At 44.1% G+C, this 17,803-nt stretch overlaps 2 protein-coding genes and 1 long non-coding RNA gene across 3 annotated transcripts in view; 2 read left to right on the top strand and 1 right to left on the bottom strand.

Annotated features, from left to right (window-relative positions):
- LOC131592917 (HMG domain-containing protein 4-like) lies at nucleotides 1-14,948 on the top strand. Its single transcript, XM_058864838.1, has 11 exons — nucleotides 1-215; nucleotides 2,245-2,350; nucleotides 2,959-3,074; nucleotides 4,416-4,491; nucleotides 5,398-6,554; nucleotides 8,023-8,104; nucleotides 8,611-8,675; nucleotides 8,972-9,077; nucleotides 9,599-9,768; nucleotides 10,942-11,064; nucleotides 12,644-14,948. The coding sequence occupies exons 2-11, from the start codon at nucleotides 2,320-2,322 to the stop codon at nucleotides 12,686-12,688; spliced, it is 1,971 nt and encodes a 656-aa protein (XP_058720821.1). The 5' UTR covers nucleotides 1-215; nucleotides 2,245-2,319; the 3' UTR covers nucleotides 12,689-14,948.
- On the bottom strand, nucleotides 12,643-16,207 carry LOC131592919 (uncharacterized). Its single transcript, XR_009280729.1, has 2 exons — nucleotides 16,127-16,207; nucleotides 12,643-15,449 (listed from the first exon to the last, which is right to left on the bottom strand). It is a non-coding gene; the product is annotated as an uncharacterized LOC131592919 (long non-coding RNA).
- Nucleotides 15,929-17,803, top strand: part of LOC131592918 (target of Myb1 membrane trafficking protein-like) — a 20,810-nt gene continuing 18,935 nt past the window's right edge. Inside the window, exon 1 of the mRNA XM_058864839.1 lies at nucleotides 15,929-16,113. Within this exon, the coding sequence (XP_058720822.1) occupies nucleotides 16,062-16,113 (52 nt within the window). The 5' untranslated portion in view covers nucleotides 15,929-16,061. The remainder of the gene's footprint in view (nucleotides 16,114-17,803) is intronic.

The raw sequence follows: 17,803 nt of genomic DNA on the forward strand, positions 1-17,803 counted from the left end.
GCTCCCTTGTCTCCCTGTCCAAGATGGCGGGCGCGGGCGGCGGCGCGGCGGGAAGCGGCGGGGCCGAGTGAGGCGGCCGCGGCCCGTCCCCACTCCGCGGCCGCGGCTCGGCGCCGGCGGGCCTTGTCGCCGCTGGGCGGCCCCACAGTCGGGGCACGCCTGGGCCTGCTACAGGGGCGGAGCCGCAGGCTGGCGTGAGGCTGGAGCCCGCTCGGGTGAGGGGACGCGCGGGCGGGAGTGGAGCGGACGAGCCCGCTTTGAACGGAGGCGGCGGCGGGGCCCGGGCTCCGGGGGGTGTCGGGGCGCATGCGCAGGACGGGCCGGCCGCCGGTGCGTGCCCGCGGAGGGGCCGGTGCCGGGGTTGGCGCCCTCGGCTGCGGGTGGAATTCCCGGCGGTCCCGCAATTCCCGGCGGTCCCGTCTGCCCTGACGGCCCCGGCTGGGAGCGCTGGCGGGACACGGGGTGAGGGAGCCACCTCTGCGGCCAGTGAGCAGCGGGGCTCCGTGCGAAGCCCCGGGGCTGCAGAAGAGCAAGGCTGGGCCTTGAACCCGCAGGCTTGTGCGCTAAGGAACGGGAGAGGCGAAGGGAGAGCTTCCCCCCTGAGCCTGGGCCATCGCTGCTGCAGCCCGGGAGTTTGAAGCAGGGGAACCTAATTGAGGTTCACAGGATGAGAGTAGTTAAGGGTATGCTTTGTATTTGCCGGATTGGAGGTCTGGGCTGTGAGGGCCTTAGGGCGGTATCTACCAATCTTTGTACCTGCCAAGCAGATAAGGTTTAAAAAGAGACTAAAAGGTATGCATGTAGGTACAAGAGAAATCTTAGGCTCTCCAAGCCTTCCATTCATTAATGACTCTTCAGCTTTGTTTTGCTAGCAGTATCTGGATTAGGCCCTTACCATCTTGAGCACAATACTCTGGTGTTGTGTGTCTTCCCACTGAAGTCTGTATGACAAACAGCACAAAATGTTGACAATGTCTGGTTTAAGATTATGAGCCCACAAGTGGCAAGATGCTCTTTTTCATTGCTGAGTGCAGTGCTCTCTGCATATACACATGCAGTGCTTTTGTGTGTAGGTAGAATCCTTGTGTTTACTACCAGCAATATATAATGGTCAGAGCACTGACTCGACATTCTGCAGTGGGTGTTTTCTCAAAACCTGAAGAAATAACATGTATTCCTATCAATTTAAACATCTCCTGTGTACCCACAAGCCTGATTGAGTTGTGACATTGTTGCATCAGCTAAGTAACCACTATAGGATGAGCAAGTTGTACATTGTCAGCATCAGCCAGTTGTTTATAAAATCGTGTTGCATGTACAAGCACAAGTTCCCTGCTCCCAAAGTATTGCCATGTAGCTTCAGTGTGGCGAGGTTACCATGACAGCTGGGATAAGCAGACTTCATGGTTTTTGTGGCTGGGTGTTTACACGTGTGCACGTACACAAAAACACACAAAGGCAGCTGGGAGCGATTTGATTAATCCTGTCAGAGCAGAATGTGGATCTTTTTTTGCTGAGCTGGTCACTGGCTGAGGGAACATCAGTGTAGCTATTCCACAGCAGCACTGCCCTGTTGTATGCCCCTAGCTGGCACAGTGACTCAGTTAGAGGAGGCCTGAAGCCTGGGGGCAGAGGTTGGGTTGCTGCAGGCCCGGCTAAAAGGAATGCACTCTTCCATCCCCTCTCCCAGGCTGGCATTCAGAATGGCTGCAGTGGTAGCATTGGGAAACACATCAGAAGGATACACACCTCTAATACAGAATGTGTGATCCTCTAGTAAAAACAAACAAACAAACAAAAAGAATGATTCTTTTGTAATTTAATTCTTTCTGCCTGGTCCCTTCTTTTCTTCATCTGAGATTCAAGGGTTTGAAATCTATTTAAACATCCCACTCTTTGCTACTGTGGCTCCTGACAAAAAATGGCTTTGACACAGTTTGTGTGTGGTTTTGTGGGTCATGAAAATCAAACTCAGTTGTCTTCTCACCCTCTCTCTTTTTTTGTAAATAAATTAGTTCAGTGATTCAGATATTTTATAAGAGATGGTATTTTCTGTCTTTAAAAATGCAACATCCATTTTGATTAAAAAACACAAATCTGTCAAACCTGAAGAGTGACCTTTCAGGTCACTCATTTCCTTTCCCACTGTCTTCCAAAGAATCCTTATTTGGTTCAGAGAAAGTTTCCCCATTTACATAGTGATTTTTCTTTATGGGAAGGTTATTTTCATTCTCTGTTTCTCAGACCTTTTCCTATAGATGGGAACGGGGGAAGGAGCCCAGACGTGGCAACTCATTCACAGGCTCCTGCAGGACCACCATGGCTTATGATGGCTCCAAGAGGAAAGAAGGTATGACTGCTTCGTAATCTCAGAGGGATTTGCAAAAATAAAATAAAAATAGATTTTTTTAAAGGGTGCCCCTTGCAGCCCTTGCCAGACCATGCAGTCAGAGTGGGAAAGAAGTTAGAGTGCTGTGAAGCCCTTAAATTTAACCTGGCCAAGTTACTGGAAGATCCCAAGCCCTTGACTTCCAGGTGTAAAGCACTGGGATTAGAACTTGAGAGAAATGGGTGGTATTTCCTGGTGCAGAATGGTGGTATTTTCCCTGATCAGGAACTCTGCCACTGCAGCCTTTCTTCTCTCTGCCAGGTCAGTGGGACAGGGGATGAGGTATAATGATACATTTAGTCATTGTATTTCTAGGTCCACAAGTCTTTAGGAAGGAATATACAAGCATTAGAGATTAAATCTGGAATGCCTGTGTTAGAGCACCGAGTCCCATCCCTCTAGTCAGACATTACAGACTGTTTGTTACCTTTCAGGCCTCTGTGCTCAGTTTTGTGCATCACTCTGTGCCAATTTTCTCTGTTAGCTTATTTTATGAGTGATCCACTTTTCTGTCCTTCCTAATGTGGTATTTAATTTCTTCCCTATTTCCCATTTCACATAAATCACAGAGTTCCTAGAGAGTCACCGAAGTGCTGATGACGTGCTGGCACCTGGCAGGATACAGCGAGAGAAAAAGCGCTCATACAAGGATCTGCTGCAAGAGGAAGATGAGATAGCAACTCAGGTAGAAACCCTCAGAGAAAAGGTTCAAGGTGTAAGGACATGCATAAAGGTAGTAATGGGATGGAATGGGTTTCTTGTCCTTTTCTTGTTTGTTTTTTTTTTTATTTAGAAGTGTGCGTAGAAGACAGCAAGAGCAGCTAATCATGGCCTGTATTGTTCAGTAACTTTCCTGGGGAAAAGGAGGGAATCAGTCCCTGATTCTGATTTTTCTGGCCTCAGAAAATGAGATAGTAGGAGTGTTGTTCTAGTGTTGATGTAGAACCTTGCAAGTCAGAAAATTCTATTAATAACTTCTTACCTACATTTTTAAAAAATAGCATTTACGGTTGTATAAATAGCCAGCAAAGGATGGATAGAATATTAATTGATGCACTCTTGTCTTCCTAATTTTGCAGACAGACTGAAACCATAGCTCTTGAGAAGAATGAACTTTGCCCTATTTACTTCTTTGAGGCCTTACCTCTTGAAATCACATAGTTGCAACTTAAGTTTCTTCAAAGCTTTCCTCTTTCAGCTACAATTTCTGCTGTTAGGTCAGAGGTGGCTATCTAGTGATTTGGGTTTTTTTTCATTTCAAAAGCAAGTTCTTGTTTAGAATTAAAATCTTCTACCATGCAGTTGGAATTCTTTAGAGGAGCTTCAGTTTTGGGTTTATAAATTGATCAAGACACAGATAATAATTAGGTGATATGGAATATTATGGACATATTTTTGCCCCATCATTCTAGTTGTCACCTCTTTGTATCTCCTGTTGCTTCTTTTTCAGCATAGGAAGCATGAACTGCTCTCCTTTGTTTTCAAGGCTTGACAGTCTGTGCATCTGAGGTTATTTTTTAGCTTTATTGAAGGGTAGATTTCTGTCTTTTGTCAGCTTAACAGCTGATCTCCAAGTGATGGCTTTTATTGCCCATATCCCAACACTTTGCAAATGTGCTTTATCTTTTATGTTGCTTCTCTCACTTGGGGGTCTCCCTACAGAGATGTGTCTTTCAGTTTCCTTGGAGCCCTGTTGTGCTGCTGTGCCTACAGAAAGCTCAGTGTCAATTAGATGACCATTGTGCTGAAACCAATCCTGACTAATGATATTTTTTTGTATTTTCACACCTGTCTGTAACATGTGTTTTGTCTTACTTTGAACCTACACTGTGTGCTCTTGGGGACAGAGTAGGTTTTCTTTAGCACCTAGAATGATGATCCTAGTTCATACCTATGGTTCCTTGATGTTACAGTGGTAGAAATAACTTTTGATACCTCCTACAAATTTTTATCCATGTTAATCGTCCATGTGACTCTCATATTATTTCCCTCCTTTTGTTCAGCAAAATTTTTCTTTTTATTCCAGGACAGTGAGTTTTTTCCGGGGACAGAAGCTCATAAAAAAAAGAGAAAGCATTCCTCTGATGAGTTCTGCTACAGAGGTAAGGTAGTAATCAAGCAGGGGAAGGGGCTAACAGATCATGATTTTAAGGAAAGGATGCTCTTAAGCCAGTGTAAACAAGATTTGTGGTTAGCATTTTATAGGACAGTACATCAACCTGTCTTAGAACATGTAATCAGAAACCTGACACTGATTGGCACCAGAGAGCAGATTAGGGAATTATATTTTCAGAGTTTTAAATTTCTGTTGCAGGGGTTAGAGATTCTTCCACTCCCTTTTCATTGACAAATTGTAGTTTTCTAACTCACAGCCTCACATTTGACATTTGCTTTTCTTGTTTTCCTATTGCACTACAAACTAATTACACTTACAGGTAGTATAACTTGCTCTGAATTTATAAAAATAGAATGTCTGAGGCTGAAAAATTAGTGTTTTTCTGTTCAGTTATTCTCACAATTAATAGGTTGGCCAGAAAATGACAATTCGGCTCATAGAAGCTTAACACATTTAGGATTTATTATTGGCCCAATAGAAGGAGAAAGCCAAGCTGAAATTTCATCTTCCATCAAAATCCGTCCACGGAATGGAAAAGCTCAAATTTTTGACTCATTGATCTCACCTTGGCTAAAATCGTCATGAAAACCTTGCACTTGAGATACAATTTCAGTTAGATGTATTTTCATCAAAACATTTTATTTCACAACTCAGAAATGGAGTCTCACAAAACTTCAAGAATTTTCCTCCTGTCTCTCCCTTCCTTAAATGATTTGACCAGCTCAGGTGTCACATCCTCTGAATTGTATCAGTAAAGCTGTGCTGATGTGGTTCTGTTTCAGCCAGGATGTAAATCTCCCACCTGTAATTGTAAAGCTCAGGATTCTCACTTACCTCCTTCACTGTCTTTAAGGGAATCATCTCAATGTACATTTCTCTTGATCCTTTTCAGGTGTCTCGCCTTTGGATCTGCCATCAAAGAAGAAGAAAAAAGCAGCTTCTAGCCCATCCTCAGCTGATACAACCATGGATTTACTCAAGGCTATCAACTCACCTTTGGCCACAAGCTCAAAGTCTTCAAAGAGGACCTCTGAAAAATCATCTCATTCTTCCTCTGGCCATTCTGAAAGCAGAAAGGAGCATCCCAAGAAGAAGCTGAGTGGGAGCAGTGGGGAGCACTCAGTGGATGATGGCAGCTCCCACAAATCTAAAAAGATGAAACCTCTTTATGTGAACACGGAGACACTTACTCTTCGTGAACCTGACGGCTTGAAGATGAAGCTCATCCTTTCACCAAAAGAGAAAAGTAGTGCAGCAGATGATGATTCTTTATCCTACTCTTCAGCACCAGCAGCTGCAAAGAAATCTTCAAAGAAATCAGCTCGAGATGAGCAAGGCTCATTCCTGCTGGGGCACGATCTGCAGAGCTTCCTGAAGTCATCCCGGAAAAAGCACAAACCTCCTCCGGACTCACATCCACCTTCTGAGAGTTTTGGTGCTGACACCTCCCTTCATTCAGAGGGCCATGGAAGTGAGTACGAAGTTTCAGGTATGGAGGCACCGCCAGAATCTGGTTCTTCTTCTGGTGGAGAGTTGGAGGCTGGAGAGCTGGTTATAGATGACTCCTACCGGGAGATCAAGAAGAAGAAGAAGTCAAAAAAAAGTAAGAAAAAAAAGGACAAGGAGAAACACAGGGAGAAGAAGCACTCCAAGTCTAAAAAGAGTTCTGGGCACTCTCCTGTGGCAGTAGGAGAAGTAAGAGTATCACCACCACCTCCCAGTACTCCCTATGTTGTCCCTCCACCTCCTGCTGTTTTTCACTCAGATGGTCAAGGTGAGAAGAGGAGGAAAAAGGAAGACAAGGAGAAGGACAAGGCTGAGAAATGGGAAAAGGAAAAGGAAAGAGAAAAGGAAAGAGAAAAAGAAAAGGAAAGAGAAAAAGAAAAAGAAAAGGAAAGAGAGAAGGAGAAGGAAAGAGAAAAAGAAAAGGAAAGGGAGAAGGAAAAGGAAAGAGAGAAGGAGAAGGAAAGAGAAAAAGAAAGAGAAAAAGAAAGAGAAAAAGAAAGAGAAAAAGAAAAGGAAAGAGAAAAGGAAAGAGAAAGAGACAAAGTAAGAAAAAATTGTAGGGAAAATAGAAATTGGGTGGTGGGAAATGGTGAATTAGGCACTCCATTATAAAGGCATGTTAAATTGAAACAAAGGATAACTGATACCAATTATCACTGGTTTAACTGAAGCATGTTTGGAAAAATGTGTCAGACACTGTGATTTCTCTTTGTAGCAAAAGGAATATATGTTCTTCTGGCCTTATGGCACAGACAGTCTTTAGCCAATAGAGGTTCTCTGGGAAAGTTATACTTAATTTTGCTTGGTACGGGTCATGTACCAAGCACATCTGCATCTTTTTCTAATGTGACTGGCTCTAGCTGTTCCCAGGCAGACTTTTGGACTAGTGATCAAAGTTCCTGTAAAAAAGAATCAAGCTGTTACCTGAAAATTGAAGATATTTACCTATTCACTCCTGTATGCAAATGAAATTCTAATTCTAATAGACTACCATGTTCCCAGTTTTGTCCTGTACTTATATATTCAGTTTTCCATGGTTACTGCATAAAGATACAAGTAGCAGAAATGGTAGCTAGCATATGAACAAGTTTGCAAATGAGATAACTGTAGCTGTGTAAGTAAATGGGGAAGAGCAGCTTGTGCATGTTCATATAGAGAAATAATGCTTTGTGTGAGGAAATGGACAGACAGAGCCCAATGTTGAGAGACTGCCAGCTCTTCACCACTCTTCACAGAAGTAATCGTGAATGCCAGTTTATTTCTATCTTTAGCACACTTTTATAGGGTTTTACAGGGTCTGCAGGCAGAACAAGCTACTATTGGCTAACACACACAGTTTACATTTTTTCTCTTACACACAGGGATATTGTTTTGCTTTACTCTCTCTTCTGCATGAAGGTTTCAAGGACTTTAGCCCTTAATATTACGACTTATTTCAAAGGCTGGTTTGTGCATACAGGCCTTTACTAATATATAAAATATAGCAACAGCCCAAGTCTATTCAGCCATCATCCTATTCTGTTTGGGAATTTTTCCCTGATCATAGCTCAGCAATTGCGATGCCTTTGCTGTCAATGTACTAACTACACAGTCTCTTTTCCTCCCTAATGGAAGTACTTTGTAAGTGTGCAAGGAACGGAACAAAACATCATGACGACTAAATTGTTTTGACAGATCTATAATAGGTACTGTGAATAGTATAACAGATACTGGGTTTTATTATAGGTTTTAAAACTGAGATACATTAATGGTGTTGTATGTTGACCCTGAATTTAGAATAGCAGCTTGTTGAGTTTTGCAAGATAAGCCTTGTACTAAGACTGGTTCTGGCTGATTCCTGTGCTTTCATAAAGACTAAATTGAGCCAGAAGATGTAAAGGACTGCTTTTTAAGGTTCCTGATCTAAGTACCATATCTTTCTTTAAGTCTTTAATAAATGTCAAATTTGTATTAAATTGGTGACGGTCTCATCATAATTAAAAATCTTTGTTTCCTTTCTTCTTCTGACTAGCCAAAGAAGAAAAACATGTCTGCTTATCAGGTGTTCTGTAAGGAATATCGTACAACTATTGTGTCTGAGCACCCTGGAATAGGTAAGGGAAAAATCCAGCCTTCTCTTCTTTTGATTTTACACCAGGCAGATTAACTAGCAGAACGTACTTTATCTGTTTCAGACCAACTTCTTAATTTTGACATAATGCAGAGAATCTGCCAATGTTATTTAGAATAAGAGGTGACAAAGGGAACAGGAGTGGATTTCATGATTGTATTATAATTGTATTTTAACCAAGTTGTGAATCTAGATAAAGAACTTCCTATGTCTTTCTTTACTTAAAGAATTACCTTCATTGTGTCCCTTTCCTGTAAATACACTCTGACTTCATCTCTTCATCTTCTTGCTATCAGCTTTTTTTTTTTTTTTTTAATTTTAAAGAGTAACAGAAATGCATATTTTCAGGACAGTGTGGAACAGTTCCAGTTGTAGAATGGCTTGCTTCCTAAATGTGTATGGATGGGCCAGTAAATTTCTTATGTTCTCTCCAGGATTTTATTATCAAATTTAATTTAAACATTTTTCTTCTTTCTTTCTTTCTGCCAGATTTTGGAGAGCTAAGTAAAAAACTGGCAGAAGTGTGGAAGCAGCTACCTGAAAAGGATAAACTGGTGAGTGTTTGTGTGAGATTTTTTTGTGAAAAGATATCTGTGAACTAGGTGCTTAGATCAGAATGTGCTGGCAGCATTGCCACAATGCCTTGAAATATGTTACCTATATCCCTAAAGCATGTAAAGGTGGAAAGTATGGAAATCTTGCCCTTGCAAACATGAAAGCATTCATTTTCTTCTCATGTGATTGCTTCACCTTCTAGCTGTGTAACATCATTCTGCCTCCAGGTCCTGGCATCAGGTAACAGAATTACCTAATGTTATGAATCTTTATTTTCTTACCATTGTAACTACAGATCTGGAAACAGAAAGCTCAGTATCTCCAACACAAGCAGAATAAAGCAGAGGCCACCACTGTGAAGAGAAAAGCATCATCTTCAGATGGTGCACCGAAAATGAAAGGTAATTGTTGAACTTTGTCTCACCTTTTTTCTTGGACAGGGAAGGTAGTGTTACCTGTAGAATAAAAAGCAAAGGTCCTTACCTGCTTTCTCACAAAGCATGACATTTAAATCACTTGTCAAATCAACTTTTCTGTGAGAGCGAGAATGATGTCAGCATTTTTCATAAATATCTCCTCATCTGATTTGTAGAATGGTATTGGTTTTGGCAGTTTAGGAATTGAAGTGTAAAATAAGTTAAAGAGGCAGAAAGGAGGTTCTAGTGGGATTAGTTTGCTGATAGAGGGAAGATGGGTTCTTGTTTTAGCATCTCTGATACCAAATCTCCCCAACTGCATTCAGCTGAGGTGGATGTTCTGTGCATGTAAAAAAAAAGTTTCAACTCCAAAGACTACACAACTGGGGCAACAGAACTATTTAAGCATCTCATGCCTATGAGATTTGAATTGTAGCAACTAAATAGGCTTGTGAGTAAAAGAGTGAAAGCAAGGAGTATGGAATTTTAATTTGTGTGTTTTCCAGCTTCTCCAACAGGAGTTATTTCTCCTCACAAAAAATCCCCCACCAGCACTGTGGTGGTGCCTTCCTCACCAGCCAAAGTCCCTGAGACAGATCCCATTGATGTAGCTGCACATTTACAGTTGCTGGGTGAATCTCTGAGCCTCATTGGACACAGACTGCAGGAAACAGAGGTGAGCTTGTAACCAGCTATGTCACAATGATGTCCTATAATCTGCACAATGAATTCAGGGGGATGATTCTTTCCTTTTCTTAAAAGTTTAACCAATGGTTTCCTGTTAGGAAGATAAATTAGAGGTGGCATGCCCTGTTTCTTTGATGCATCACTATTTATTTTCAGTGAAATAAAAGGCTTTAGTAAACAGTAGGCATCAAAGAAAGACAGGTGCTTTGCAGTTCTAGGTCCTTGAAAGCAATTTGTAGTTCAGCAAACTCTTCAGTCTTTTCTCACTGTATGTTCACCTTGGACTTGGTATTTCCTTGCTATTTTGTCAGTCTCTGGTCAGTTTCTGCTACTGTTCTACTTTTTTGAAAACTATCAGCCTTTCCCAAGAAGTTTTTTGCATGTCCTCTAGTTTTCTGGCAGTATCATATTGCCAGTGCTTTGGATAGGGCTACAATTGTTTCAACTTACCTGGTAACATAATGTCACATTTTTAATGGTTATCTACTGTTGAATGACAGTGACTCTGTAAATGCACATTCACACCTGTACACTCTGAGAACTCAGCCCAGCCTCTAAGGAGAAAACATATTTGTCTCAAATAATATCACTGAATTTTATGAGTAGCATGATGATCTCACCCCACTATGTTTGCTTATTTTATAAACAGTGAAATAAATGTTCTTGTATTTTGGATTTGGTATGACTGATTGAGATCATGAGAGGAATGACCAGAGCCCAGAAAAGCACACAAATTCCCTTTCCCGAAAGTATATCAATGACTAAAGCATTTGCTATAGGCTTAGCATTCCTTTAACTTCAAAAATAAAACAACTTTGTCGTTAGGACTTATGTGGTTAACAACATAGATGGTACAAAATGGCACAGAAAATATATTACAAAAATTTGTGGAATCAGTTTTTTATGCAACTGACAACTTTCTGCTGTTTTCTGTTGATTCCTAACTTTACCTTGCACCATTTCGTTGCCTACTGAACTCTCAATTTTTTGAACTAACAGTCTCTCTGTGAAGCACAAGGCACAGTTTTGTTACTGTGTAAATAGTGAAAGTGGTCTGGAGGAGGTGAAGATACAGTATCTGCATGAGAACAGAAACAGTTGAGAAAGAAGCCAAATTTCCACTACCCATCCCTATCCAATTTTTTTCTTTTCTCACTACCAGGGAATGGTGGCTGTTTCAGGAAGTTTGTCAGTACTCCTGGATTCAATCATCTGTGCTTTGGGTCCGTTGGCATGTCTGACCACACAACTGCCTGAGCTGAATGGCTGCCCAAAGCATGTTTTGGTGAGCTCTTTGTGTTATTTTCTTTCTAGCACTATTAATTTTGGTAGAGTCCAAATAGAGCTTTCTTGATCAATCATTAATCATTACAGTGTCATGTAATTATAATTCCAATGCAATAAGAAAATTAGAAAATTTGTCTTGGTCATGGGCTTTTATAGAGGAATATTTATTGAAATTTTTACAGATACTACTGTCGTACAATGCTGTGCAACCTTTTTTTCTCTCAGTAGCAACTGACCTAATATTTGTAGAATTGACTGCAGTGTGGGTAGGTCCTGTTTATGTCATGATGGAGTCAGTCAATCTGAATCAAATAAAAGTATACCAGTATTTTTGAAAGTTCTAATTTTCCGTAAAAATAAAACCCACCTTCTAGCTGCTCTGTATCATACAAGCTGTTTTTCCTTCAGCAGCATAAAAGCAATTTGTGATCTCAGAATTCCTAATGTGACGGTGTAGGACCTTTTACAAGTGGCCAAAACCTTTTCTGAGGAAAGAAAAGTACTCTCTGTCTTAAGGAGCTTCATGACTACAGTTTATTTTCCACTTTTAGCTACTCTTACCATTGAGCCCTGATTTAGCAACAGCTCATGGCATCTATGTAGCCTGACGTGGACATTGATTAAGATGACAGCAGCCATCAGGAGTCATACTTCCTACAGGATACATGAACAAAGCAGCAAAGGAGAGGAGCAAAAATAAAAAAATACAGTCTGCAGAAGTTCAGAAACTAAAAACACATCTGTCAGAGGGAGCAAATGGGATATGAATTGACATGTCATAATAGGGCAGCCCAAACATGTATTCATTAAGAGAATGGGTTGTCAATAACAGGAACAAAGCTGACAGTTTAGTCTGTGAACACCCACAAACTGGCTCTGTGCACAAAAGCTGAGTCAGTGGGGTGTTCCCATCTTAAGCTGCGGAAAAACTCTGATGCTTTTTTTCCTTCCTGCTTGCCAAGTTTATTCAGAGCAGTGATGCCACATGACAAGTGGTGCGTTTATTAGAAACCCGATCAACTTATTGTTATGAGGACCAATAGAGCTTTAGGTGAATTATGGCAGCTACCCTTCACTTCTGTTCAGAAGCTGATAATAAATCTGATTTTCACAGTCAGATACAACAGTAGTGTTCTAAGACACAGATAAACCCCAGCAGTTGTGTTGCAATTTATATTTGAGACAGTAGGTGGCATTGCTAAGTTCTAGAATCACAACTGGTGCAGGTCAGCTCCTCCGTCTCTCAGTTAAAGGTGCTGTTTCTAAGGCCTCCTTCAGCTGTCCAGCCACGGGTTTGCGCTTACTGAAACACTGCATCTGAAAAACATACAGCAGGGTCTTTTTTTCTGATGTGCATGAGAAGGGTTCCTACTCTCAGAACTCTGTTACGTTTTCCAAGAAAAACTGAAGGGCGCTTCTTTTTGCTGACACGCTATTAAAGGTGATCAGTAGGCAGATTTGGTTGTCTTATCCTATGATAACTTGTAACACAAGTGACTGTGCTTAGAACCTGATCCATTTTTTAAGGATTTTGAGTTGTTTCCTGACACTAAAAACCACTGAATTTCCTTTCCCAGTCGAACACACTAGACAACATTGCCTACATCATGCCTGGACTTTGATGAGAAAGGATCCTGGGATGTACTCAACCTCTGTGTAACTGACTTGTGTACATGCACTACACCGACGCTCCCAAAGGGCTCCGTGTGGAGGCTTTTAAAGTTTTGTATATGTATAGTATATACATAGGATTGTAACTATTTGATTTCTATTTTATGAAAAGTTGTGAAGTTATGCTGAGAAAACCGTTTTGTGTTGATGGGTGAAATGTCCTCCAGTCTGAAAGTATTTTGTATGAAGAATTCAGAAAGCTTTTGAGATACTCGCCTTAAATTCAGATTTAGTGGGGGAAGCAAACAGAGAATGGACTTCTTGATATAAAGAAGAAAGCTGTCACCATGAGAGGGGTTATTGGAACAGGTGGCCCAGAGGGGTTCATGAGTCTCCTTCCTTGATGATATTCAAAAACTGAATGAGCAGCCTGCTGTAGTTGGACTTGTTTTAAGCAGAGAGATGGACCAGATGATCTCCTGATATCCCTGCCTAAACTAAAGTATTCTGATATTCTATGGGCAGGTAGAGATGATAATATATTTTGGACCAAGGAATAGAACTGAATTCTTCACCAGCCCTATTTGTAACTTTTTTTTTGTTTAAAACCCACTTCTTGAGCGGAAAGCTGGATAGGTTTTTGCCTCTTTCTTTTGGTCACTTTCTCCAGCCCTTACTCCTCAGTCAGTAATAACTGAAAGTTGTCAGTGTTGGCTGGCTGGTCTGGTAGCTGGCATTTGAAGTGAAGTAGAAGATGACAAGAATTTTTATTTTTTTCTGTGGACTCATACTCAAATCATCATTAGCACAATGTATCAACCCATTGTGTTGGCTTGAGAGAATGAACCTCCTGCTGATTCTTCCACGGCATGGTCAGTCTGCTTTGATGGAAAGGAGTAGAGAAGCAGATGGGACAAACTTGGATTGTTTCTGCCTGTCTTGCACCTGTTTTGTGAAATGGCTCATCCCCCATCCCTCTCACCAGCACTGTTGCAGGAGCTGTGGTGCTGCTGCAAGGCAGTAGCCAGTGGCCAGTTTGAAGCAGTTACGGCCACGTAAGGCACATGTGGGTTGATTGGGGCAGTTTCCCTTCCTTCCAGCCACATACTTGGAGTTTGGTTTTCTGCTCCTCTGGAAGAGGAGCCGCAGGAGAACACTTGATTCCTGTTTAGGCTTTTTGTCTGTGTGTATGTATGTGTATGTGGTGTTCATATCACATGTATTTAACTTTTACCAATATCTGTAACAGATTTTAATTTATCCTGTATATTTCTGTGTGTGTGTGTATATATTTATATATATATACATAATTTAAAAGCAAAAATTCCTCCCTCAGCCAACAGTGTGTGAAAAATGTGAATCAAGTTTCCCTCACCTCATTTCCTGCAGGAATCAGCTCTGTGTATAGTAGTAAGCATGGGCATTGTGTAAGGAAACACCAGGAAGATTCTAAATGTTTGTAGAAACAGGCTATCTTGTGAAGGTAGGCAGAACAACTGAAATATCATTCGACTCAGGCCTTATCAGCTCTGTAACAGAAAAGTTTTAAAATTACAGAAGAGGCATTTTTTACTTCCAAGTAAGTCTAGTTTCTGTTTTTTAGGACAGTTGAAAGTAACCTGTCCCTCACTGTGGCTGAGCCACAAATCAGAAGTAAATTAAATCTTGGGGTGTGGAGGAGGGCTTTTCTCCCCATGCCTCTTTGCCACGTATTCCACAGATGTGCCTGTACAAGGTAGTCTGTCTCCTACGGATCTTTTCTCAGTGCAGTGAGGGGTTTTCTCAGCAGGGGAGGTGCAGAAGGTTCTCAGACCACCAGGCCAGAACACATGTTTTAACAGCTTAGGACAAATCCCAATGAGCCTGGAAATAGACAGGGCCCAGGAGAGAGGCAGTCCAGTCGTGCTTCATGTCCTGGCCCATATTAAAGCATCTGCTGTTGTGAGCAGCACAAAATAACCGGCTCTTTCCAGCCCTTTACAGTTGAGAGCATTGTGGTGAAGGGGTAGATCTGCTTCTGAAGAAACAGAAGGGGATCAGCTTTAGCTTTGTCCTCTGTAGAACAGAAAACTCTTGAGGAGTGAAAAACACGCACGACCCTGGTGTATTGTATTTTTATTAAAATTTGTACACTTTGTATAATCTGTATCTTGTGGTATTTGGTACTATAGGGAAACTTTGTCAAGACTTAGCAGTTTTTATATTTTTGTTATTTCTTTGCTGTTTGGTCCAGATTACATTACAATTCTACACAGACTTTTTTGTACTGTACTTACAATATAATTTTTTTTTTTAACTTCTGGAGTATTGTCGTTCATTTCTGGTATGTGCTGTTTTCTGCAGCTGTTGTTACTATTTGTATTTAGAGTTTCTCAGGAAAACACATCCAATCTTAAACCTGCTTAACTCACTCCCTTAGCAGGCAAGCTGTACTGTTTCCAGCAGCAGCAGACACCCAAAGTATCGCTCAGGTTCCTGACTGCTTGGGACCCCCCAGAAAGGAGATGTGGCATGGAGCACTGCAGGTAACATCAGGGCATTTGTCTTCCCTGCTGCCTCACCTCAGTTTAGGTTCATGGTGTTCAGGTGACACCGATACACAGGACTCGAGTGTGTTATTCAGGATGTCAGGCGTGGCAGTGTTAGAGCAGGTTTTGTGCTGGTTATTAACACGTCCCCATTTTCCAGGTATGGGTGTTGGTTGATTGCAGCCTCAGCTTGGGCAGGGCAGTTGCTTGGGCCAGGAACACGTCCCAGAACGTGCCAACCACCCTGTGGAGAGACACAGGATGGTTTGGGTTGGAAGGCACCTTAAGGATCATTTCCAACACCCCTGCCACAGACAGGGGACATCTCCACAAAAAAATTTGTTCAAAGCCCCATCCAACCTGGCCTGGAACACTTCCAGGGATGGGGCATCCACAATTCCCTGTCCCGGTGCCTCACCACCCTCGCAGTAAAGAATTTCTTCCTAACTCCTACGAGTATACTCCCACACCGGGCTATGCAAAACTACAAGCCCATCGCCACGGGCTTTCCAGGGTCTGGGCACCGCTCAGGCTCGCGAGTGTTCTGCACGAGCTCGGCGTGGTCGCAGAAAGCGGCGGAGGCTCTCGGCGCCGGGAGCCCCTCGGTTCCTGCGGCCGGGGGCTAAGGGCCAGCAGGGCCAGGGACCCGTCGGCTCGCACACCGCCCTGCGCCGGCAGCCGCCGCCCCTCCGCGGCCGCTCCGCGCCTCACTCAGCCCGTGGCACGGCGGGGCCGCTCCGGGCGGCGAACGGTGGCGTCACAGCGGGGCCCGGCGGGGCCCGCCCCGGCCGGCGCGCGGGTCACGTGAGCGGCGGCGGCGGCGGCGTCAGCTGATCGCGGCGCGGCGGCGGCGGCGATGGACTTTCTGCTGGGGAACCCCTTCAGCTCCCCCGTGGGGCAGCGCATCGGTGAGAGCCGTACCCGCGCCCCCCGAACCTTCCTGCGCCCCCCGTCGCCCGTCCGGCCCTGCGCCCCCGGGGGCGTCCGCCGGACCCTTCCTCGGGGAAACGCCGGCCCCCGCCTCCGCGGCGGGACCGGCAGCACGCTGACCAATCAGAGGATAGTTCCGCTCTGACTGACGGGCGCCTTTGGCCAATAGCGGGCGCGCAGCCCGAGGCGGCTCCGTCGGGGGCCCCGCCAGCCAATCCGGGTGCGAGGGGGTCTCGGGGTGGCGAGGTGAAGTTTGCTCACTTAAAGGGGCCGCGGGCCGGTGGTCCGCGCCACGCCCCCCGGCACCGCCGAGTCCTGTGATTGGCTCGAGGCCATTCCCGCCCGCGCCTCTTCGGGGGTGCGTGACCCGCGGTGGCGCGAGGGGCGGCCGCGAGACAGCGGGGCTGAGGGATGTGGGGACAGCGGGGATGTGGGACAGGGTCAGCGAGGGATGTGGGGACAGCGAGGGATGTGGGACAGGGTCAGCGAGGGATGCGGGGATGTGGGGACAGCAGCCTTAGGCTGGGCTGGCCCTGGGGCACACAGCTCACCCAGTCGGACCCATGTCTCCTACCCGAAGGAGTCAGGCGCTGGGCAGCTGGGAGTGTTTGCCCGCCCTGAGCCTCCCTGCACTGGGCTGTGGGACAAGCGGTGCCTGGCAGTGCCGCGCCCTGGCTCCTGCTGGCTCACAGGATGGAGCAGCAGCTCCGGCAGTGAACACAGCACCCATCCTGTCACCCGGCGGGCCCAGGGGCACTGTGGTGTCCTGCAGTGCCTGTGCTCAGGGCAGCTTGTGGAACGTGGGAGAAGGATGTGGCCTGAGAAAGTCGTGCAGAGATGCCGCAGTTAGAGAGAAAGACTGTCAACAGCTGCACTGGAGTCAGGACAGGGATGCAGTTCTTAAAATGCTTAGGATGAAGACTCTCTGTTCCCATGTTGTTTTGTCTAAGGGCCTTGAAGTTGTGCTTGAAGGTTGATGCCCATTTAAACTCTCCACTTGTAAGTTTATTCACTTGCTCATTCTTGCTGTTCATTGCTTGTCAGACTTTGCTCTTTGCTGTGAACATCCAGTCCCACATTAAGTCTTTTTGGTGTCCTTACATGGGTGAATAGGAGGTTCTGCCTGAGGTGAGAAGAGGGCAAGGAGCTGCTCTAGGTAATGCTTTTATTATAATGATTTTAGGGGCTACCTTAACACTGTCCCAAAGTGTGTCAGGGGCATTGTGATGTGCCACTCTGGTGTTGGGACAGATAGGTGAGATGCATTACAGTTAGGTGGTGGAAGAATCATCAGAGAAGACTTTCTGTTACCAAAATTCTCCAGATGACCTTCAGCATACCCCCAGAAGAACATCACATGTTTCATCCTGCCCTTTCCCAAATGAATGCTCTTTGTTCCCTCGGTGAGTGTATCAGATGTGTCCTTGTGTTTGGGTGGAGGCAATCTGAAGGCTGCCTTACAGATCTTCTCATCAGTTTAGTAACCAGGTTGTAACTGGCTTATACCTCTAGGCTTTGTTTCAAATAAATAAGCAACAAAGCAACAGCAAAGAAGAGGAAAAAAGAAAAGTTATTTCAAAAGTGTTGTCAGAGAGGAACTGAGAAGCAGAGGTGTGATACTAGGGAGATCTTACTGACTGGGGTTCACTGGGGTTATGGGAGTACAGC

This window comes from Poecile atricapillus, chromosome Z, assembly GCF_030490865.1.
Source record: "Poecile atricapillus isolate bPoeAtr1 chromosome Z, bPoeAtr1.hap1, whole genome shotgun sequence".
Lineage (NCBI taxonomy): Eukaryota > Metazoa > Chordata > Aves > Passeriformes > Paridae > Poecile > Poecile atricapillus.